Here is a 24455-nt window from a genome sequence, read left to right as displayed (position 1 = left end):
AAAGTCTACAGGGCATGCAAGTCTACAGTGTTTGTCATAGAAAGAGTTGAATTTGAAATAAGTTCTAACTCATTCAGAAATGTTTTTCTCCAAGTACATACCATGACATTTAAAGAGCATTTAAAGGCCGGGCGCGGTGGCTTATGCCTGTAATCCCAGCACTTTGGGAGGTCGAGGCGGATGGATCACCCGAGGTGAGGAATTTGAGACCAGCCTGGCCAACATGGTGAAACCCCATCTCTACTAAAAATACAAAAATTAGCCGGGCGTGGTGGTCATGCCTGTAATCCCAGCTACTCCGGAGGCTGAGGCAGGAGAATCGCTTGAACCTGGGAGGTGGAGGTTACAGTGAGCCAAGATCGTACCACTGCACTCCAGCCTGGGCAACAGGAGCAAGACTTCACCTCAAAAAAAAATTTTCTTTAATAACAATAAATAAAGAGCACTTAAGGAGCTTTAACTCAGTTAATAAGAAAAATGACAGTATTTAGAAAAATTACATTACCCTTCTCTGTATCCTGTAAGTAAAATGGTACAAAATATTTAAAGAATTATAGACATTAAACTTCCTCCTGACTCCTCCTGCACTATTTGAAAATTCCCTCATCAAGCACCCCTTCATACTAGAGAAGAAAGCATTATACCATGGGGGAAAAAACCCTAAGCTGACGAAAGGGAAAAACATCAAATTCTGAGTCACTTGGGGATTTGCACAGAGTGCAGAGTGCATGTGCATCTCTGGGCAGGCAGTTCACCACACCTGGTGAACGATGCATAGGTATCAATGAGTTGCAGCGTGGCTGGAAGTAGGTTCTTGGTAATCTCAGACGACTTATGAGGATCAGTCTCAGCAGCCATCTTAGAAAAATGCTCATCCAAAGAGACCTGGACCTTTGAGATGGCAGCATCAAGGGTGTAGATGGACTGCAGACTGGGAATTTCATGCAGCTGCAAGATGGTGGTACAGTCGATACTACAGAAGGATGAGATCTTTAAAAATATGCAAAATATAATTAGTTGTGGCAAAAGGCTATGGTAGAAACCAAGTTCTATCATTTAGGCTCCAATACTGCATACCTGTCGAGCGAAGTATTCCTCTACTATTTCAACATCATATTTCACTGAGCTACACTTGGTTGTGGATGCCAGTTCTAGGAGCGAGCTAGCATGCTCAGCCTTCATTCCCTGTTTGATAAGGTGATCCTATTTGGACAGCAAGAAAAAGTGTTTAGGAGATCAATATAGGCAGAGTCCAAAGCTTTCATCACCTTCAAATTTAAAAGCTTCAGAAAGCACAAAGCACTCTGGCTTTGAATAGTCTTAGCAGCAAGCTCTGTGTTACCTTTATCCAGTTGACATAGCAGCTGATCCGGAGCCGAGAAGACCATCGCAGAGTGTGCAAGATGTCACATTCGCTCATCTCAGGTGAGTTCATGGATAGCTGGTTAATGTAAGTCTTTGATGGTGGTAAAATTCCTAGGATCCTCCATAGTATCAAGAAGTAATATTGAAGGGCACAGGCCTCCTGGAGAAAGGAAAAGGAGCATAGAGGTAGCACTTGGTATTGCCTCAAGATCTCCCTCACAGTACAAACTGCTCCAAATGCAACTTTTAAGAATTGTGTAGAGTCCTGATTTTAAATTGACATTTGGCCCCCAAGTCCATTCTCCAGATCTTTCTAGAGAGTGCACCTACCAGAAAATGGCAGAACACACATACAAATAATTTGTTCCATATTCTGCACATTTCACAGACCAAAAAGGCTATTCCAAGACAACTTTGGCTCCCTAATAATTTACCAATTAACCAAAAGAGGGCAGGACATTCTGTTTAGCAGACCTGCAATCAGCTGTTCATTTTTGTGGCCTGGAATTGCTTCTAGAAGTATAGAGACACATTAATAGAGCCACAGAAAAATATCAGGCTTGAGGCTTTCAATATCACACATCAACCAGTATTCACAGGAGAGATGGCACTTGGGGGGGACCACTAATTCTTAAATTACAGTTCTCTCAGTGGTAACCAAAAAAAATGCAAAAGCTGATTAAATTCTCTTTAAGGTGAACATAGCTACCCAAACTACCTAGAAATACTGAAGAATCAGTCAGTTTTGCAAATTAATATTCAATAAACTGATTACATCTCAGAAGAAAATTTCTGATAGAAATGATCAATGATCAAACACAACCCAAAGACTTCTCAGGGTTCCACCATCTTACCAAGGCTGTTACATTCTTGTTTTCCTTTCTCCTAACTGTATCAAGCTGGGACCCAGCTGCAAGCAGGGCTGTCAGTGCAGCATAAAGCTCATCATACTTGACAAGCTTGGAGAAAAGGACGTCACATGCCTGACATAAAGAAAGAAAGACAGACAATCATTTCTTTATTTTTAAAGTATTTTTTCCTACTGCCTATGCACTATCATTTATCCTCATGATTGACAAAATATCCCATCAAATCATACTCATTAATTTCTCCTTGGAGCAGATTCCCATTCTGGGATGGTGCTCACAGTTTGCAAGCTATTGTGAGCACACAACTGCAGGCATTAGAATGAGAGAGTAAGGCAATTATTTTTGTCCATTAAAATACTTGCATGTGAAAAACGCTAACAAAGATTGTCTTCAAAAATCAAGGGCCAGAGGTGCCAATCCAGCAAGGACGACCCCCACAGCAAAAGTGCACCCAACAAATAAATATCCAAGTAACATTTTCCTATTAGAATGAGCTCAAATCGTAACACAGACCACATTTCCTGACTATAAAAAGTCAGTTATTCCCTTTCCCCCCAGTAGGCTGATTCTGGTGGAAAACCATCTGACCCACATATAAAATGCAGTTTTAAAATTCCTAGTACCACACAATCAAGTCGGTTCAAATCATCCTCTGAGGCTTCTGGGGACAGGACACAGTAGAATCTGGGTTGTGGGACAGCGTCTGAAAAGTAATGTGCTGATTAAAAGAATGGTCTCATTCTTAACTCTGTCTAACTAGTATGCAACATAAAAACTCAGAAAATACTTTACAACAAGATTTCCCAACCTTAACAATATTGACATCTGGAGCCAGATAAGTGTTTGCTATGGGAGGCCATCTTGTGCACTCTAGGTGATTTAACAGCAGCCCTGGCCTCTACCCACTGAATGCCAGTAGCACCCCCAGTTATGACAACCAAAAATATCTCTAGACATTGCCAAATGTCCTGGAGGGGAGGGGACAAAATCACCCATTGAGAACAATTGCTCTAAGAGTTAAGTAGGGTGCTCTAGAATCAAATCAATCAACAAATTATGTCATTAGTCTGAACACATTAAACTTACATGCTGTTTCCCTAACATCAAATAGTAAGAGAGAACAGTAAGCTCATACTAAGGTTTCACAAAAGTTTCCACAAAATACACTTAACATCTAATAATCCTCAGGATAAGCACAAACGCACATTAAAAATACACACAAGAAATACCTCATCCAAAGAACAGACAATTGCTATATGAGAGAAACACTAGAGATAATCTCATGTTCACATTAGTTTCAGACCAGCATGTCACCAAGACCCAAAATGAAATTTAGCTGTACATTAGAACCACAACTCTAAGGGAAAATGAGGAAAATTAATCACACAGAGTGGCAAGAATCCATATACTGTACCCCATGGCCAGACACCAGGATTCTGATTTCTTGTGTCTCAATTTATTTTTTAGTTTTTATTTTTTTTGAGACAGGGGTCTCACTCTGTCATCCAGGCTGGAGTACAGTGGCGTGATCACAGCTCACTGCAACCTCAACCTCCCAAGCTCAAACGATCCTCCCACCTTAGCCTCTCAAACAGCTGGGACCACAGGCACGTGCCACCATGCCCAGCTACTTATTAAAATAATTTTTGGTAGATGGGATCGATGTTGCCAAGGCTGGTCTCAAACTCCTGGGTTCAAGCGATCCTCCCACTTTGCCCTCCCAAAGTGCTGGGACTACAGGCATAAGCCACCATTCTCAGCCTCAATTTTTTTTTCCTTGAAATAGAGTCTTGTTCTGCTGCCCAGGTTGGAGCGCAGTGGTGCAATCTCAGCTGACTGCAACCTCTGCTTCCTGGTGCAAGTGATTCTACTGCCTCAGCCACCAGACTAGCTGAGATTACAGGCAGGCACCACCAAGTCTGCCTAAATGTTTTTTGTATTTTTTCAGTAGAGATGGGGTTTCACCATGTTGGCCAGGCTGGTCTCGAATTCCTGACCTCAAATGATCTGCCAGCCTCTGCCTCCCAAAGTGCTGGGATTACAGGCATGAGCCACAGTCCCTGGCCTCAATTTTAAAAAAATAAATAAATGTAGGTTATGTGGGAGTCCATTTCTGAAATGTTTTAATCCATAGGTGATTTGCCATCCATAGGGATTACACTAAAGCAAATGACCAAAGATCCTCCAAGAGTCTCCAAGCTTCTAATTCAACCCCGCCAGTGAGAACCAGTAAGTCAGTTTCCTACTGACAATCTTCTTTCTGACCTGATGAGAAATGCTTAGACCAGTTTTCTTCTACTTCTTTGAACCCATGATAGAGAGGAGTGGTTGCCCGGCGGCTGTTGCTGTCCTGGGATCCACTTGCCCACCCAAAAGGAGGACTTAGCAGGTTATGCTGTACCTTTTAAAACACAAATACTGAAATTAAGAAAGATACACAGTCACCATTCAGCTTTTCACTTAGGCATGATAATAGCTCGGTACACTAAATCTTGGAAGTCTGAATGTGGGTATTCTACATTCAAATATTCTGTTTTATTGGGCACCATTCAGCTTTTCACTCAGGTATGATAATAGCTTGGTATATCAAAGCCTGGGAAACTCATAAACCAAAATAAAAATTTAAAGATTTTTCTGCGACTACTTTTGGAATACAATTTTTGGTGGAACATAAAGGGACTAGTGTTCAATGAAACATTTTAAGAAATGCTGAACACAGTTAAGTTTGAACGGACCTCCTATTCTCATTTTGGATCCTTACAACAAAGGAATTTACCAATCCATAAAAGTTACTACTTGACTGTCATTCAACCACTAAGAAATACTCATTGAGGGCCGATGCTCAGGGCACTGCATCAGACACAGGTAGAGCAGGGCAATTCATGGAAGAACGCCTTTGAACACAGCCTACATTCCACTTTTAAAAAATGCATCAAATCAAGTAATCTACACTTATCACTTCGGCTAAACATCAACTACAAGTCTCAGTGGTTCTCCTAATCCTACCCACCAACCTCCCAACACTTGAAACCTAAAGTGAGCAGGTTATTTAGGTCATTTGGGCTATGGATCATGGTAACCATTGAGAAGAATTAACTTCTCAATAACAGTGAAGCAAAAAAGAATGTGTCGGTCTGTACCTGCTCAAACAGATATACAGGGGCTTTGGAGTACTGATGAAGCAGATAATCAAAGATGAGAAGGAGGCGAGCCAAGATGAGTGGCACGGAGCGCATCTGAGCATCCATGTTGACGCTCAACTCCTGGATGATCTGGACAAAAAGCGTCAATATGGCCCGCCGGCCTGTCTCAGTGAAGTTGTGGAAAATGAGGAGGAGCAGCTGCAGGTGTTCTACATTCAAATCTTCTGTCTCATTGGGCACCACGCCTTGCAGGGCATTCTGCTTCATTGTAGACAAAAACCTACCAGAGAGAAAAGATGACTATGTCTGGTGGGGAAAAGAGCATTCTCCAAGAGTTATAATGTCAAGCATTAGAAGAGTTAAATTTCCTAAACCTAGGCAGTAAGATAACAAATTAAGGAAGAAAAAAAGGCTAACTGGTAAAGAGAAGAGAGAAACTAAATTGTGGCTAAAAAAAGTCAGACTTGGCCAGCCAGGCACAATGGCTCAGTCTATAATCCTAACACCTGGGGAGGTCGAGGGGAGGATCGCTTGAGGCAAGCCTTAACACAGGCATATTAATGCCCACCCTGTCATTTGTGATGGTGAAAAGTACTACAAGCTCCCCCCAAAAATGCTGCTATTGTTCCTTTCTGATTAATAAACTTGGACAGGTAAAACTAATTCAATTACTTTTCCCTATACTTTGATTCTATCATTTAATTCTAGTTTTGAGAGTTTATACTACAGGTTAAAAATCACTGCATGATAATAGTCAAAAATAACTCAATAGACTATAAAGCAATAAAAAAGAAAGTATACTATTCAGAGAACTTGTCAGAAGAGCTTTTATGCAAAAAAGGAATGAATGTAACCAAATGTTTCTACTGCCTTTGGCTATTAGGAAAGAGATTTGTGGTTTAATATTAGGAAAGAGATTTGTGTGTTTAACAAGGGTTTCCCTCATTGCACCCCTCTACCCTCTCAGCCTTTTTGCAAGATTCCACCAGGAAAAATATAGTGAGTCTTTGGCATTCAAGGAGGTTTATGATTTCTAAAATCCAGCATTAGAGCTATTTGATCCTAGAATGGGGAAAAACAAAGCCTTTTAGGAAAACAAACTGCTTTGAAGACTTCTAACCATGTAAACAAAAATGGCAAATACAGGTCCATCTAAAGCGGATTTAGATGATTAATCTGAGCTTCCCCCAAGGAAAAAAATTCTTTAAAATTTGTCCAAAAAAGACTGCAAGTCCCCCTAAGTGGCTTCATGTTGAAAGCAAAATAACCAAGGACAGAGTTGGCTTCCCTGCTTGTCTTTAAAAAAAAACAGATCAGGATAAAATTGGTTCTGTTCAAGATTGTAGTTCCATCTAATAATTATAACCAAATCCGCCATGTGCTACAGGGAGACTTTATTTCCAGACCAAAGTTGACATACTTGTTTTTTTAACAGCACATCTCCAACTCCATCCCTCTTCTACCCTTCCCACTCTAAACATTATCATTACAGCAATGTATCAAAGCCACAGATTAACTACAAAGTCAAACAAATAAAAAAGGAAATAACCTCTACAGACCTTCTCTTGGAGGCATCTTACCTGTCCCAAACTTTAAGGCATTCAGGGACGTCAGGGTCACCTTGAGCACTGGCTTTATGTTGCCAGATGAGCAGGAGGCGTGAAAGCACAGAGAGGCTTTGAGGGTGAATGTACAAGGGCCAAGGGCCCTCAGAAAAAGGAGCCACTCCTAGCTGCTGCAACAGTGTGTTCTGACAAGAAAGACATGGAACCCAACATTAGGAAACAGATATAGGATAAAGTCAAAAGGTTACTCATGTTCTCAAATGTTTGTTTGTTTGTTTGTTTTAGTATTGGACAGAATATTTTAAAGAAAGAAGGACCCAGAAATTCAGATTTTGGAATAGTTTGGATAAAGATCATTTAGGTCAACAAATGAGAAAAACATAAATGAAAATTTACTGATCTAACCTCATTAACATTTATAGTTAATGAGTGTCAGATATGGGCTCCTGAAAAAGGAGAAAAGCATTGAGATATCAGAATTGGGATAATTTTGTAAAGGGACAAAACATGAAAAGTTGTTGCCTTTGAAAGCAAACTTCTTGAGCAACTATAATAGCTAATAGTTTTTCTTTAATAATCAGTTACATAATACAAATAACACCCAAAAGGGGAAGATCCAACAACTTAAGAGATTCGCTGTATTGGCAGAGAAATTCTGCCTATGAGATCTGAAAGCCCAGAACTCAACAAAGGCTGTTCTTTACCTCCAGGTGGAGCATGTCTTTCAAATGAGCTTCATTTTCAGCTCAGTTAGCTAAGCTGCAAATTATCTTCTCAAACACACACACACACTGAGCAGGATGCCAATGGAAAACCAGACAAATGCCTGCTTTCTCATTTGGCTTCAGAAGACACAAAGCATGGTTACTGTGGGATGTAGGATAAATTTCTAAGTCTGCCAAATTAAATTATATTTTTACACTACATCCTCAAGGACCCTTCCTTGAAAATGAATGTTATGCAAAATGTCGCCGGCCTCAAGAGCAGTTACCATAGGTCGAGCTAAGCGCAGAGCGTACTTTATTGTCACACAGGATGTGCCAGGCAGAGACAGGAAGTATTATATGCTCCATGTCACTGAGGAGGGAAAGTGAAGAACATGACCAAAGCTTTAAGGTCTCTAAGTGGTAAAGCCAGGTTTATCTCTAAAACCAAGTTCTTTTTTGGTTTTGAGAGTCTCACTCCATCACTGAGATCACGGGAGTGCAGTTGCGCGATCTCGGCTCACTGCAACCTCTGCCTCCTGGATTCAAGCAAGTCTTGTGCCTCAGCCTCCTGAGTACTGGGATTACCAGCTACTGGTACATGCTACCATGTGCCACCATGCCTGGCTAATTTTTTTCATTTTTAATAGAGACAGGGTTTCACAATGTTGGCCAGGCTGGTCTCGAACTTCTGTCCTCAAGCAATCCACCCGCCTCCCAAAGTGCCTACGCACCTGGCCTCTAAAACCATGTTCTTAACCACCATTCTCAACACCATGTTCTCAACACAGTCATAAACAACTTCTTAATTTCCTAAGTTCGATGAAACAATTTAAAAAAAAAAACCTACCTGAGCTACATGAAAAATACTAACTGTAGCACAGTTTTAATAATGGAAAAATCAGGAAAAAAATCTAAATGTTCAAATCAAGGGGTGTACCTAGCCATATATATGGATAAGTAACACATATTCTTTATAACGCTATTTTTTAACGCTATTTTTTTAGCTCTTGTTTTTCATCTTTGTGTCAGTTTTTCAGGCCTCAGAGCCACAAAAATGAGTTAACATGCCACAGGAACCTGGTCTTTCGCTCCCACCTCAATCCTTCCTTCTCAGCTCTAAATAAAGTAACTGACTCTCTAAGAAGTCAAACTGCACCACAGTCCATCTAGCAGCAGAACTCTGGCGGAGTCCTCCCTTCTTCCACTCCTCTTTCATACTGGCATTTCTGAGGGTTCAGCCTCAGCCTTCAGCTCTCTTGCTAGTCTTACTGTTTCTCATTACCTCAAAAACTGCCCCAATTTAATTCCTGAATTTCACTCACATTCCCAACTATTTTCTAGACACTGGCACCCCAAAACTTCTTCATAGTTAAACTGAAACCTTAGGCCGAGCACAGTGGCTCATACCTACAGTCCTAGCTATATGGGACACTGAGGTGGTAAGATCACTTGGGCCAGGAGTTCAAGCAGCCTGGGCAACATAGCAAAACCCCATCAGGAAGACAGACGGATAGACGGGGTTGGGGGGTGAAGGAAGGAAGGGAGGAAGGGAGGGAGGGAGGGAAGACCAACCAGCTGGGGATGGTGGCACACACACATAGTCCCAAAAGGCTGAGGGCAAGAGTATTACTTGAGCCCAGAGTTCAAGACCAGCCTGGGAGATATAGTAAGATCCCCACCTCTAAAAAAAATAAACAAAATAAAACCCAGTCTCTCTTACCCCCAAACCAACTCTCCTTCCTGACTTTCCTACCTCTATTAATGACAACAGCATCCTTCTAGTTTCATTTGAGTTTTAAACTCGGGTAATATCCAGGACTCCTTCCTTTCCGTGCTCTTCACCCCATTCAAATAATGGCCCATGATCTCTGCTAAATGTCCTGTGCCGTATCTCCCTCCTTTTTCATGATCCCACACCAATTCAAGTTATCTTTACCTCTTCAGTGTCTATAATAGTACCTGGCACATAGTAGGTGCCCAATGAATATGTATTGAACAAATGAAACAAGAAACCGCAACAATAATATTAAACAATAATACAATTATAAAGAGAGCTAACATTTAGTAGGTATTAGTACTAGGTACCAAGCACTATTTTTGTTTTACTTTTCTTGTGTGGTAAAGTATCATAAAATTTACCATTTCAACCATTTGTACATGAACAGTTCTGTGGCATTAAGTACATGCACATTATTCTGCAGCCCTTACCACCATCCACGTCCAGAACTTTTTCATCTTTCCAAACTGAAACACTGTATGCACTAAACACCAAGTCCCCACTTTCCCACCTCCCTGCCCCAGGCAACCAGCATTCTACTTTCTGTCTCTATGAATTTGACTACCTAAGTACCTCTGAAGTGGAACCATACAGCATTGTACTTGTGCTTGTGACTGACTTATTTAGTATCATGTCTTCATGGTTCATCCATGTTGTAGCATGGGTCACACTTTCCCTCCTTCTGAAGGCTGTACAACTTTCATTGTAGGGATGGATGTTTTGTTTATCCATTCAAATGTCAATGGACACCTGGGTTGCTTCCACCTTCTGCTACTGTGAACAACACTGCTATGAACATGGGTGGATAAACACCTGTTCAAGCCCCTGCTTTCATTTCTTCTGGGGTATATAAGTAGAACTGCTGGATCATATGGTAATTCTATCTTTTTTTTTTTGGCAGATGGGGATCTTGCTGTGTTGCCCAGGCTAAAGTACAGAGGCTATTCGCAGGCGCAATCATAGCACACTACAGCCTCAAACTCCCAGGTTCAAGTGATCTCTTGCCTCAGCCTCCTGAGTAGCTGGAACTACAGGCACGTGCCACCATATAGTAATTCTATATGTAATTTTTTGCAGAATTGACATACTATTTTCCATAGATACTGTACCATTTTACATTCCCACCAGCAATGCAACAAGAATTCCACTTTCTCCACATCCTCACCAACACTTACTTTCCATTTAATGATAGCCACCCTAATGGGTGTAAGTGAAGTGGTATCTCATTGTGGTTTTGAGTCACAAACATAATTGAATATCACACATTTGTCCAAACAAGAACTATAGAAATATATAACAATATAGATGAATCTTGGCAATACAGTCCTATATCATACTACATGAAAAAAAGAGAGAGCCTGAAAACATTACATAGAGCATGATGTCATTTGCTATAAAACTACAAGCAAATATTAAAACTTTTTTTAAATTTAAGGAATACAGATTATATACATACATACACATACATATACATATATGACTAAGGACATAAGGAACTTGAGATGCAGGATTCAAGACATCAGCTATTTCAGTGGGGAGAGAGAACCACAAGATTGGAAGTTCACAATCAATGTCCTAGATTTTGTTTTGGTGGTGGGTTTGCAAGTACAAGTGTATATGACAGTATCTATCTCCTATAATTTGATTGATTCTTTTAAAACACACATTTTGTCTTTCTTCAATTACTAGGGGTGTTGAATACTCTTCCTATGTTTATTGACCACTTATACTTATTTTCATATAAATTGCCTCCTTGTGTATTTGTCCACTTTTCTGCTACTATAATCATCAGGAGTTTCTGTTTTTGTGGGTTTTCCTTTTCTTTAAGCTTACTGACTTAAGATAAAGGACATATTTTTTATTTCTGGAAATGATCCTAAATATAAGGCACAGGGACATATTAGAATCACCTCTCAACGCTCTTTCCAGGGAGGGGATTTAATGACAAACTGCTCCCTAACAACTGGAGCTACAAGCCGGGCGCAGTGGCGCACGCCTGTAATCCCAACACTTTGGGAGGCTGAGGTGGGTGGATCACCTGAGGTTAGGAGTTTGAGACCAGCCTGGCCAACATGGTGAAAACCCATCTCTACTAAAAATACAAACATTAGCCAGGCATGGTGGCACACACCTGTAATCCCAGGTACTCTGGAGGCTGAGGCTGGAGAATCGCTTAAACCTGGGAGGTGGAGGTTGCAGTGAGCCAAGATCGTGTCACTGCACTCCAGCCTGGGCAACAGAGCAAGACTCCATTTCAAAAAAACAAACAAACAAACAATTGGAGCTGCAGCCTATGGAAGCTGGTGTCATGAGCTCTTGTTTAGATGGTCACAGCACACACAAACCTGCAGGTTAGGTGACTGAAGGTCAGAGGTTACCAGCGAGTGGTTGAAGTGATAGAGAGCTGCAGCAAACTCTTCATCTGATGAACCTTGAAGATAAGTAGAAAAGTCAATTATTTAAGCAGCTATTGAATGCACCACACTTCCCTGCCAACAGCCAAACTCCATGAGAAAAAAAATCCACCAGGCACATATCTTGTCTACTGACCCTTGAGTCCATCTTTGTCTACCTCCTTGATGATACTGGCTAGGGTGGCCATATGGTGTTCTGAAAGAGATACACTCAGATAGTTTCGGATAAAATTGTTTCGAGAGTTCAACATGGAAGAGGTGATGAAGTTCAAAATGTTGGAAGCCAGACCTAAGAACTGAAAGGAACACAAAAACTAAGTTCTTATCAGGGTCATAAGCCCAGCGTTCCTCTAAACTCTGATTACAAATCGAAAATAAAATACGCTCAGAGGTCTCATGCAATAAACACAATGAATGAAAGAATCAGATTTTTTAAATCACTTACAGTGGGCCTAAGTTTCATTATGAGAGTCTCTCTTTCCCATGTAATTCTACTTACACAAAATGGTATTCCAGTTTAATATAACAGATGTTACAAAACAGTGTATGAAAACAGGATTTCCACATAGACTGACCCATTTCTTTTGTTCTCCTAAGGTCCTTTGTCCAGTTCCAATTCATTACTGATATATTCAATCCTGAAGCCTATATTAATGATTATTACACATATATAGAATTCCTACCTCTTCTCTACTAAAATTAAATTGAATTATTATATAAATGTTTTATGTCCACATCCTTGACTAGACTGTAAGCTATAAATATGAAGGCAAGAATTATATCTGACTCACATCATCAGAATGGGGACTGACACTTACTAGATAACCAATACTAGTTGAACCAACAGTTCAACCATAGCAAGCACTTATGATGTATCCGACTTACGCTAAGCACTTTACAAACAGTCTCTCTTTAAGATGTCACGACACCTTTAGATGCCGGTACAATCACTCTCATATGATAGGAGACAAAACTAAGGCTGGAAAAACTTCAGATTCTTGCCCAAAGTCACAAAGCCAGTAAGTGACAGAAGTAGGTTTCAAACCTACTTCTGATTAATTCTAAAGGCCAGTAAAGAAACAGTAACAGTCACACAAGATATTTAATGACAAATAATCAAGACATATAACTCCTAAGCAAAAATATCTTTAAACATTACAGTTATCCAAGCCACAAAATGTTTGAGTTCAAATGATCTGCTCCTCATACCCCTAGTTCCCCATGTCCACTTCCCCTAAACCTTACAAACCTACACTTACCAACTCAGGATCTTTGCGACTCGCCAAAATGTTGCCCTTCTCACCAGGGGCCTGCTTACTGGGGCTTTTAACCCGAGGAGAACTTTCCAGTGGAGGAGGTGGGGGAGGGGGCGGAGGTGCTGCTTTCTCTTTACTGGGAGAAATAGTCTCCTCAAACCATTGCCCCAAAATAGGCTCACTGTCATCGTCTGAATAGAGAAAGAGAAAGTAACGAAAATAATTTTTTTTTTAATGTTTTTAGTGCATCTGCTTCCTAAAAGTGCTTAAGTCAAAAGGAACACAAGGATATCCTGATTGTGATGGTGGTTACAAGGTTGCATTTTTTTTTTATCAAAACACATCTAAATGCATACATAAAATAAGAGCATCTTATTCCATGTAAATTATACCCCAATAAAACTGATTTATTTTTCTTTTTTTTTTTTTGAGAGGGAGTCTCACTCTGTCACCCAGGCTGGAGTGCAGTGGCGCAATCTTGGCTCACCGCAACCTCCACCTCCTGGGTTCAAACAATTCTCCTGCCTCAGCCTCCAGAGTAGCTGGGACTACAGGCACGTGCCACCATGCCCAGCTAATTTTTGTATTTTTAGTAGAGACGGGGTTTCACCATATGGGCTAGGCTGCTCTCGAACTCCTGGCCTTGTGATCCACCTGCCTCAGCCTCTCAAAGTGCTGAGATTACAGGTGTGAGCCACCACACCCAGCCGATTTATTTTTTAAGGAGCCCAACAAAGAAAGAGAAACAACTTCACATTATTTAACTGGTAACAAGCCAAACATTTTCAAGAGCAAATTTATACCTGCCTTATCAACCATAAATCAAAGGATGGTAAGAATCACGTCTCCCTCCATATTTCACATTGTTCCCACAAACGTGATTATGAAAGAATCTGAGGTACTTACCTTATTTACTCTCTCATCAAACTAAGGCAGGAGGGCATGCCAGTGTGTTCACTACAACAGGATTAGGTTTCTCTACTCAAGCTTCCCTAAACTATGACTGTGACAACATCCAAACCGAACACCTCACATGTGACCTTTTGAGTTTCACTGAGAAAGCTTAGAGCAGAGGTCACAAAATGAGACAACACAGGAAGAAATATGGAATAACTGAGATGTTTTCTGATTCTGGAGGGAAAGGAATGAAAAGTAACCCGGGCTTGGCTGAAAGTTGTGTCCATCATTCATTCATCAACAGCTCAACTTGATCTTAAATAACATGTCATCTTTGAGTGCACATAAAACCAAGGTCCAGGCTAAGCAGGTGAAAACAAAATGGAAACTTTTGTTTGTTCAGGAAACTACAGGAATCTGCTGAGAACACTCCTGTTGCACTCTATAGCTTATCTCTGGGAGAGAGAAAAGAGCGGCCCCTACCTTGGCTGCTGTCCTCCTCCGTGCTACTGAAATCATCCTCATAGTAAGTATTGGAGTCGGTGGAGGCGCTGGCATCACTGCTCATGGAGCCCTTCCTCTGCCGCTGCAGGACACATGCCTAGGAAAATGACAATTACACAACCAGAGCCATCCTATTTAATCTCATTCACCACATGAAAACTTTCTCCAAATCTCTTTATTTTTTCCTAAATCCAAGAAGTATGCCTCTTAATAGCTCCCTTAAGGACTTTCACCACTTTATCCTACAAAAACACTACCAACCACAGACGTGGACAAGAACTGAAAAAAACGAGTGTTTCCATAGTGTCCTCTATGCTTCTGCTTCAGTAGGCCAATCATCAGAAATCACCAAGTAGCTACATGTATCACAAAACTGATCATCAACAACTGATTCAAATGTTTGGATAGATTCAACCCGTTAAGAATTTCTCACTTCGCCGGGCGCAGTGGCTCAAGCCTGTAATCCCAGCACTTTGGGAGGCCGAGACGGGCGGATCACGAGGTCAGGAGATCAAGACCATCCTGGGTAACACGGTGAAACCCCGTCTCTACTAAAAAATACAAAAAACTAGCTGGGCGAGGTGGTGGGCGCCTGTAGTCCCAGCTACTCGGGAGGCTGAGGCAGGAGAATGGCGTAAACCCGGGAGGCGGAGCTTGCAGTGAGCTGAGATCCGGCCACTGCACTCCAGCCTGGGCGACAGAGCGAGACTCCTTCTCAAAAAGAAAAAAAAAAAAAAAAAAAAAAAGAATTTCTCACTTCTTCTACACCATTACCACAACTTTGGGTCTATAAAAATCATGGTGTATAGTCAGTCTTACTCATTTCAAGACAGTTTTATAGATATATATATCTATAAAATAAATATATTTATATATGTTATATATTTTATATATAGTATAAAACATATAATATGTATCATATATAAATTATGAGACATTCTTCTAAATTATCAATGGCTTGACTCCCACCCACCTTTCTGTAGGAAGTTGAAAGTAACGTCAAGAGCAGGTTCATCAGTGGGACAGAGTCAATCAGCCGTTGAATCCTCTGTATGGAAGTGCTCTGGGCCATAATGCTCAGGGCTGCAGGGGGGCCATCTGTCTCCCAACCCTGAAGGCAATGATATCAAAGGGCAATTAATGATACTACTCAGCCAGAAAAAACAACTTGAGTTGATGGATCAAGCTAGCTTGGCCAGAAGTGGATCCCGCAATCAATATGCTGGTTACCATGGGGATAACCTCCTCACCTTGTGAAGCGCCTCCACTTGTAGGTCTTGAAAGAGTGACGTTAGCAGTTTGATGGCATGGTTTGCCAATATTACTGAGAGTACCCCAAATCCCTGATGCCTACGCAAAGAAAAAGGAAAACACAATCCTTAAAATAATTAACAATAAATTACAACTTCTGAAAGAGTGCCATTTTGGGGTCTCAGACCCCTTTCAGACTCTGTGGACCTTTCTTCGGAAAAAAAAAAATTGTACATACATACATCTGCATAAAATTTCTGAAGTTCACAATCTCCTTGAACCCCATCCACAGATGGCCTAAGGATCTGCAGGTTAAGAATTCCTGGACTAGGCTGGGCATGGTGGCTCACACCTTAAATCCCAACACTTTTGAGAGGCCGAGATGAGAGAATCACTTGTGCCCAGGAATTTGAGACCAGCCTGGGCAACCTAGAGAGGGAGACCCTATCTCTACAAAAAAATTAAATAGCTACCCGGGCGTGGTGGCATGTACCTATGGTCCCAGCTACTTGGGAGGCTGAGGTGCGCCACTGCATTCCAGCCTAGGTGACAGAACAAGACCTTGTCTTAAAACAAAAATAAATAAATAGACCAGGTGCAGTGGCTCATGCCTGTAATCCCAGCACTTTGGGAGGCCGAGACGGGCGGATCACGAGGTCAGGAGATCGAGACCATCCTGGCTAACACGGTGAAACCCCATCTCTACTAAAAAATACAAAAAAACTATTTTATATATATATATAAATAAACAAATAAATCCTCCTGGAATAGAAGAAACTCCCAAATCGAAAATTTTCTGGAATTTAAACAATCAGTTCAAAGCTAATGGCATATGCAAAGATGCTGACTTTTAAATGTAGATTGAACTTTTAAAGAGTCATTGTTTTGAAAAGAAAAAGGTTAGAATTACCAACTTCTATAAAATATCTGGAAACAAATCTAAGAGAATAAAAGAGAGGCCGGGAGCAGCGATTCATGCCTATAATCCCAGCACTTGGGGAGGCCAAGGTGGGAGGATCGCTTGAGCCCAGAAGTTCAAGACCAACCTGGGCAACATGGCAAGACCCCGTCTCTACAAAATATGAAAAACTTAGCCAGACGTGATGGTGCACACCTGTGGTACCAGCTACCCAATAGGCTGGGGCAGAAGGATCACTTGAGCCCAGGAGGTGGAGGCTGCAGTGAACTGTGTTCATACTACTGCACTCCAACCTGGGCGATACAGTGAGGCTCTGTTTAAAAAAAAAAAAAAAAAAAAAAAAGAAAAAGAAAAAGAAAAGAAAATTAATTACATTCGAGTAAAGTGTTTCCCTCCTATCCAAAATGTCCACATAACAAAAGATTAATATATCTGATTTACAAGTTCATATAAATCAAAAAGAGAAAAGAACAACCACAGGCCAGACGCGGTGGCTCACATCTTTATCCCAGCACTTTGGGAGGCTGAGGCAGGAGGATTGCTTGGGGCCAAGAGTGCAAAACCAGCCTGGTCAACGCAGCAAGATCCCATTTCTACAAAAAATTTTAAAAATTAGCTGGGCATGGTGGTGCACACCTGTAGTCCTAGCTACTCAGGAGGCTGAGATGGGAGGATCACCAGAGCCCAGGAGTTCAAGGTTACAGTGAGCTATAATCCTATCATTGCTCTACAGCCTGGGAGACAAAGTGAGACTCCATCTTTGTAAAAATAATAATAAAAAAATTTTAAAAATGACAAATACCAAAAAGAAACCAAGGCAAAGGACATAAGGCAGTTTACAAAAGAAATACAAATGACTGGCCAGGCGCGTTGGCTCACGCCTGTAATCTCAGCACTTTGGGAGGCCGAGGCAGGCGGATTACGAGGTCAGGAGATCGAGACCATCCTGGCTAACACAGTGAAACCCTGTCTCTACCAAAAATACAAAAAATTAGCTGGGCGTGGTGGTGTGCGCCTGTGGTCCCAGCTACTCGGGAGGCTGAGGCAGGAGAAAGGCGTGAACCCAGGAGGCAGAGCTTGCAGTGAGCCGAGATCGCGCCACTGCACTCCAGCCTGGGCAACAGAGCGACACTCCATCTCAAAAAAAAAAAAAAAAAAGAAATACAAATGACCAATAAATACATGAAATGAAATACAATCACACTAGTAATCAAAGAAATACAAATACATGAAATATCATAGCACTTTCTCCTCTAAGATAAGCAAACATGAAGACTAACGATACCCAGTGTCAAAGAGAGCATGGGGAAATGGGCATATAAGCACACAGCTGGTGTCAATGCAAATTAGTGTTACTTTTCTAAAGAGTAGTTTGAGAAAACATTTCCAGTGTTTAAATATGTGAGCCCTTTGTCCTAACAATGGCACTTTTTGGAATTCATCCCAAGAGGATAATTAAATTCCCAAAAGTTTATATTTCAGGAAGTTATCAAAGCAAAATTTACCAAAACAAGACATTTGGAACAATCTAAATAAGTGCTTAGCAATAGGGGAATTAGGTAACTACGGTATATTTACATAGTGGAATACTGCTGGCCATTAAAAACTTAGACATTTTAATAGTATCACTGAAAAGATGTTGCAGTATTTCATATACACTGATCCCATTTTTGTAAACTTACATAGTTTTTATATGTGCACAGAAAAATGTCTGAAAGAATGTTTACCAATTTGAGTGGTAGAATTTGGGATCATTTTTACCTTTCCTATTTATGCCCATCTTTATGGCTTGTCACTTATACAACATACATGCATTCTTTTAAAATATGAAGAAACAACAGCCATTTTAAAAGCATGACTGTGGCCAGGCGCGGTGGCTCACACCTGTAATCCCAGCACTTTGGGAGGCCAAGGCGGGTGGATCATGAGGTCGTGAGATCAAGACCATCCTGGTTAACATGGTGAAACCCCGTCTCTACTAAAAACACAAAAAATTAGCCGGGCATGGTGGCGGGCACCTGTAGTCCCAGCTACTCAGGAGGCTGAGGCAGGAGAATGGCATGAACTCGGGAGGTAGAGCTTGCAGTGAGCAGAGATGGTGCCACTGCACTCCAGCCTGGGCAACAGAGCAAGACCCCATCTCAAAAAAAAAAAAAGAAAAAAACCGTGACTGCTACTTCTAAGGATATACTTCTTGGCATTCTTTCATTTCCCTTTACAATGCCAAGAATGAAAATGGCCACTCATAAAATCACCAACTACCGTTTGCTCTGGAACACTCTCACCTCCTTACTTTGCCTAGTATCTATCGCCTTACCATGTCAATACCGGTTTCAGATTTCAGCTTAATTCCTTGAGGAAGCCTGCTCTGATGTCCCTAACCAGGTCAAATGCCCCTGTTCTAATACTCTCTAGATACAATTTGACATGGCCAGCCAGATTGGCTCATGCCTGTAATCCCAGTACTTTGGTATGCTGAGGTAGGCAGATCACTTGAGGCCAGGAGTTCAATACCAGCCTAGCCAACATGGCGAGACCCCATCTCTATTAAAAATGCAAAAACAAAAAAAAAATCAGCTGGGCTGGTGGTACACACCTGTAATCCTAGCTACTTGCTGGCTGAGGCACAAGAATTGCTTGAACCTGGGAGGCAGAGGTTGCAACAAGTTGAAATTGCACCACTACACTCCAGCCTAGGCAACAGAGTGAGACTCTGCCTCAAAAACAAAAAAAAAAGAAAGAAAAAGATATATTTGTATGGATATATACTTCATGTCTCTTGAGAATATGTCCATTTTTATGTTCATCACAGCCCCCAGAACTAACACAGAGCCTGGGACAGAGAAGATGCTCAGAGGGTAATTTGTTAATGCAGTCCAGGCTGTGACCTCTTCCTGAAACTCCGGACTCACATATCCAACTGCTCACTCAACATCTGACATAGAGGTCTGACAGTCATCTTACACTCAGCATGGCCAAGATTACGTTTTTATTTCTTCCCCTTCCTCCCACTCAACTCACTCCTAAACAAGTGTTTCTGGTATCAGTAAATTATACAACCCAGTGGCCTCAAGCCAAAAAATCGTGATGTCATCTTTTTCACACCCAACATGCAAGCCATCAGTAAATCCTGACAGCTGTACCTTCCAAATATATTCCAATTTGACCTCTTTTCTCTGCCTTTGCCACACTACTCTATTCAAGTCACCTTCATATCTCACCTGGAATGATGCATTTGATGCTAACTGTTCTCCCTCCTTCTTACCTTATGCCCTGCAGTCTATTCTCAGATCACTAATAAATCAGGTTGCATCTCTCCCTTGTTTAATCCCTCTAACGGTTACTGACTGCGCACTTGGCCCTAGATGATCTGGCCACTGGTTACCTGTCTGACTAATTTTCTACCACTCTCCCACCTTGGTTTCTCCATTTTAGCCACACAGACCTAGCTGATCCCTCAGCAATGTCAATCATACTTCCATCTCAAACCTGAACAATTCTACCCCAAATACTTACATAGCTCTGTTACCTCACATATGGTCTCTACACCATGTCTTTGGAGCCCTTTCTGGATCATCCTAACTAAAATAATAGCCCTGGGCTGGGCACAGTGGCCCACACCTGTAACCCCAGCACTCTAGGAGCCTGAGGTGGGCAGATCACTTGAGGTCAAGAGTTCAAAACCCTGCCTGGCCAACATGGTGAAACCCCATCTCTACCAAAAATACAAAAATTAGCTGGGTGTGGTGGCGTACACCTGTAATCACAGCTACTTGGGAGGCTGAGGCACGATAATTGCTTGAACCCCTGAATTGGAGGTTACAGTGAGCCACAATCGCGCCACTATACTCCAGCCTGGGCAACAGAGGGAGACTCTGTCTCAAAAAAATAAAATAAAATAAAATAAAATAAAATAAAATAAAATAAACCCCTATGACTCTCTGGCCCCTCGCTCTGACATCTTTTTCTTCACAACATTTATATGTGATTATAATCTACTCATTAGTAGATTTGTTCACTGTTTCTCCAGATATAAAATAAACTCCATAAAGGCAAGGGCATCACTTTGTTTAGTGCTATATCCTCAATGCCTAGAATAGGGCCTAGCATATGATAGGAATTGAATGAAAAAATAAAATCCAGAAACACCTGGGCTTAGAAAACAAAACCTGAACAGCACATTGGTCACATCTCTTGACATATCTCAGAGTTCGTCAAAACAACAGCAAACATTACAGGAAGCAAACCAGCAGGCCCTAACAATGTTCTCATCTTATGGGTTATACACGCAAGAACTCAACTCCAAGTGAAACAAGCCCGCTTTATAAGACAGAAACATGTTCTTCTGATTTGAACTTCATAAAATTCCTGAAATACACATTGCACAGATATTTTTCCCCTCTGATAGATGAGGAAATTGGATCAAAGAGAATAAGTGACTTATCTAAAAATCACCAAGCTATGTTGTGGAGGTAACAGATCATGATCATTATCTTCGTTGTTAAATTCAAACCAGGTAGGAAGGCAAATTTCCCTATTGATACGAAGTCATACTAGCTCCCTGTCAATATAAAATGTTAGGGAAATAAAACACAATATAAGCTACAATCAAGTAGACACATACCCTTTTCCAGGCCCCAGTTTAGGAGAGCCCACTCCCTCTTTAGTACGAGAAAGGATGTCTCTGACTCGGAGGGCAGCCAGCGGGTCCTTCTCTTTCCCCTTATCAGCCAGTGCAGTAGGACTGAGGTTCAATATGAGGAAAAGGCTGTTTAACAAGCACCAAGCACCCAGCAACTGGAAATTCTGATAGTGCTGTTGTAAAAGGCACAAAATAAAAAACATAATCATAGAGATATTCACATCTCACAGAGGACAAGAGAGTAAGGATGCAGCAGAGACAGATAAGCTTCTTACCTCACCACCAGCTCGGCGAGAACTGCTGATTGCTTGTCCAATCATGTCGTAGATTTCGAGCTGTACAATATCAAACAGACACAAAAATCTAAACAAGCTGACAGATTTCATTATAAATGCTAAATCCTACCCAAATCAATTTAACTCGAGGAGTTCAATATCCTCTTTTCAATGATACATTCCATTGCACTTTCCTTGACCTTCACATGGAGCTGACTCCCTCTCTTCATGTGGATCAAATGTCACCATCTCAGAAGCCATCCGTCCTCCCAATCAAAAGCAGCATGCACAGCTCCACATCAGATCACTTTTTTTTTTTTTTTTTTTTTTAAGATGGAGTTTCACTCTTGTTGTCCAGGCTGGAGTGCAATGGTATGATCTTGGCTCCCTGCAAACTCCATCTCCCAGGCTCAAGCGATTCTCCTGCCTCAGCCTCCAGAGTAGCTGGGATTACAGGCATGCGCCACCACACCTGGCTAATTTTTGTATTTTTAGTAGAGATGGGGTTTCACCATGCTGCCAGGCTGGTTTTGAACTCCTAACCTCAGGTGATCCACCCACCTCCCAAAGTGCTGGGATTACAGGTGTGAGCCACTGCGCCCGGCCCAGATCACTCTTAATCACAATGTATTGTTTCAGTGCACTTAATCACTATCCCATATTTTCCTGTTTACTGCATTCCCCTAAAAGTACACTGACACACAGTAAGCCCTCAAACGTATTTGCTGAATTAATGGCTAATCTTTCAAGTGTGTTCTACAGAGATAGGGAAACAGCAATATACCAAATCAACCAATATACCAAATCAACAAGCTGGATGCCTACCTCTTAGACCTACTAGTACCCAGGGAAAGTAGTGTGGAGAATACTTTAAGTTCTTTGTTCTATCATGGAAGAAAGTGGAACTGGCCATACTCCCTCATTTGAACAATCAAGGTTCCCTTATCCCCAGATCTTTGGCTTACACATTTCTGGACAATTGTAGCTGCGTCACTTTCATAGTCATCTTCTTTGGAGCTCGTGGACCCTGTCCGCACTTGCTGGGCACTACCCACATGCAGGATGGCCATGCAGGTTGCCACACTCACACCTGAAAAAGAAGATGCACAGGTCTCAGCCATGGAGTGCACCCAAGAATCCACCAAAGCTGAAACACAAAAGCACAATCCACCCACAAGCAATTCCATGATTTGATTACTTAAAATAAACACCATTAAGAGCAAGACTAAATAGGTTTACCATACAATTCAGTAACCAGACTGCTAGGTATTTATCCAAATAAGCTAAAAACTTACACACACACACACACACACACACACACACACACACACACACACACACGAATGTCCTTCAATAGGAGAATAAACTGTGGTATATCCATACAATGGAATATTCAACAATAAAAAGAAATGGGCTATTAAGCAATGAGAAGACATGGAGGAACCTATATGCATGCTGCTAAGAGAAAGAAGCCAATCGGAAAATCCGGCTTATTGTATGATTCCAACTACATGACATTCTAGAGAAGGTAAAACTAGAGAGAGAGTGGAGATCAGTGGTGTTACCAGGGGTCGAGGGATGGGGTAAGGAATGAATAGGTGGAGCAAAGGGGATTTTTAGGGCAGTGAAACTATTTTGTACAATATGGTAATCATGGATACATGACACCATACACTTGTCAAAGCCCATAGACCTGTACAACACAAAAAGGAAACCCCAATGTAAACTATGGACTTTAGTTAATAATAATATATCAATATTGGTTCATCAATGACAATCTAACATACTAATTAAAAGTATTAATGATAAGAGAAACTAGCTATAAGGGAGAGGGAGTACATGGGAACTCTATAAACCTAAAATTGCTTTAAAAATAAAATCTAAGCCAGGTGAGGTGGCACAAGCCTCTAATTCCAGTTACTTGGGAGGTTGATGTGGGAGGATCATTTTCACCAAGGGGTTTGAGGCTACAGTGAGTTATAATCGGTACACTGCACCCCTGCCTGGCTGAAACACTAAGATTATGTCTCTAAAAAAAAAAGGGAATAAAAATAAATAATTAAGGCCGGGCATGATGGTTCACACCTGTAATCCTAGCACTTTGGGAGGCCCAGGTGGGCGGATCACCTGAGGTCAGGAGTCCGAGACCAGCCTCACCAACATGGCGAAACCCCATCTCTACTAAAAATACAAAAATTAGCCAGGCGGAGTGGCAGGCGCCTATAATTCCAGCTCCCAGCTACTCGGGAGGCTGAAGCAGGAGAATCACTTGAACCTGGCGGGCAGAGGTTACAGTGAGCCACTGCATTCCAGTCTAGGCAAAAGAGCGAAACACCATCTCAAAAAAAATTACAATAATTAATTAATTAAATTTAAAATCTAGAGCCAGGCACAGTGGACTCAAGAGGCTGAGGTGAGAAGCTCACTTGAGCCTAACAGTTCAAATCTAGCCTGGACAACACAGCAAGACCGTATTTCTTAAATAAATAAATAATAAAATCGAATAATTTGAAAAAATTAAAAATAAAAATAAATTTTAAGATTATGAAAAAAAATCCTATACCTGGAATTTCTCAAAGACATCATAGCCAAATTCCTTTCCTTAAATCAAATCCCAAGTGATCAAATTTTAACAAACCAGATTTGGGTAATCCGACTATGAATTTTTAAAGAATCTCTAGTCCTTACTGACTTGAATCACTTACTGACTGAGTACATTGAGATCCATGTGAGGGTAACGAAATTCCCTGGAAATCAAAATAAATAAACCCCAAATTTAAAAATGGAAAATCAACAGTAGAGCACGAGGAAGCTCAATACTGGAAATTAGCTACAAGAGAACATATTCTCACATGTATCCTTAACTTTCTA

The 24455-nt window shown here is 41.2% G+C and overlaps 1 protein-coding gene across 7 annotated transcripts in view; it reads right to left on the bottom strand.

Annotated features, from left to right (window-relative positions):
* Positions 1–24455, bottom strand: part of LOC105483121 (ubiquitin protein ligase E3 component n-recognin 4) — a 140140-nt gene that overhangs the window by 100585 nt on the left and 15100 nt on the right. For all 7 annotated transcript variants that reach the window (XM_011743792.3, XM_071099420.1, XM_071099424.1 and 4 more), the window contains exons 9-25: positions 22550–22674; positions 21585–21644; positions 21292–21482; positions 15748–15847; positions 15471–15608; positions 14477–14594; positions 13100–13287; positions 11977–12136; positions 11772–11857; positions 6958–7127; positions 5375–5657; positions 4500–4635; positions 2858–2937; positions 2220–2348; positions 1343–1525; positions 1078–1203; positions 761–990 (exon numbers count right to left, since the gene is read on the bottom strand). In XM_011743792.3, the coding sequence (XP_011742094.2) occupies positions 761–990; positions 1078–1203; positions 1343–1525; positions 2220–2348; positions 2858–2937; positions 4500–4635; positions 5375–5657; positions 6958–7127; positions 11772–11857; positions 11977–12136; positions 13100–13287; positions 14477–14594; positions 15471–15608; positions 15748–15847; positions 21292–21482; positions 21585–21644; positions 22550–22674 (2503 nt within the window). The remainder of the gene's footprint in view (positions 1–760; positions 991–1077; positions 1204–1342; positions 1526–2219; positions 2349–2857; positions 2938–4499; positions 4636–5374; positions 5658–6957; positions 7128–11771; positions 11858–11976; positions 12137–13099; positions 13288–14476; positions 14595–15470; positions 15609–15747; positions 15848–21291; positions 21483–21584; positions 21645–22549; positions 22675–24455) is intronic.

This window comes from Macaca nemestrina, chromosome 1 (assembly GCF_043159975.1).
Source record: "Macaca nemestrina isolate mMacNem1 chromosome 1, mMacNem.hap1, whole genome shotgun sequence".
Classification (NCBI taxonomy): domain Eukaryota; kingdom Metazoa; phylum Chordata; class Mammalia; order Primates; family Cercopithecidae; genus Macaca; species Macaca nemestrina.
The sequence above is the reverse complement of the archived record's forward strand: the minus strand, read 5'-3'. Positions and strand labels throughout refer to the sequence as shown.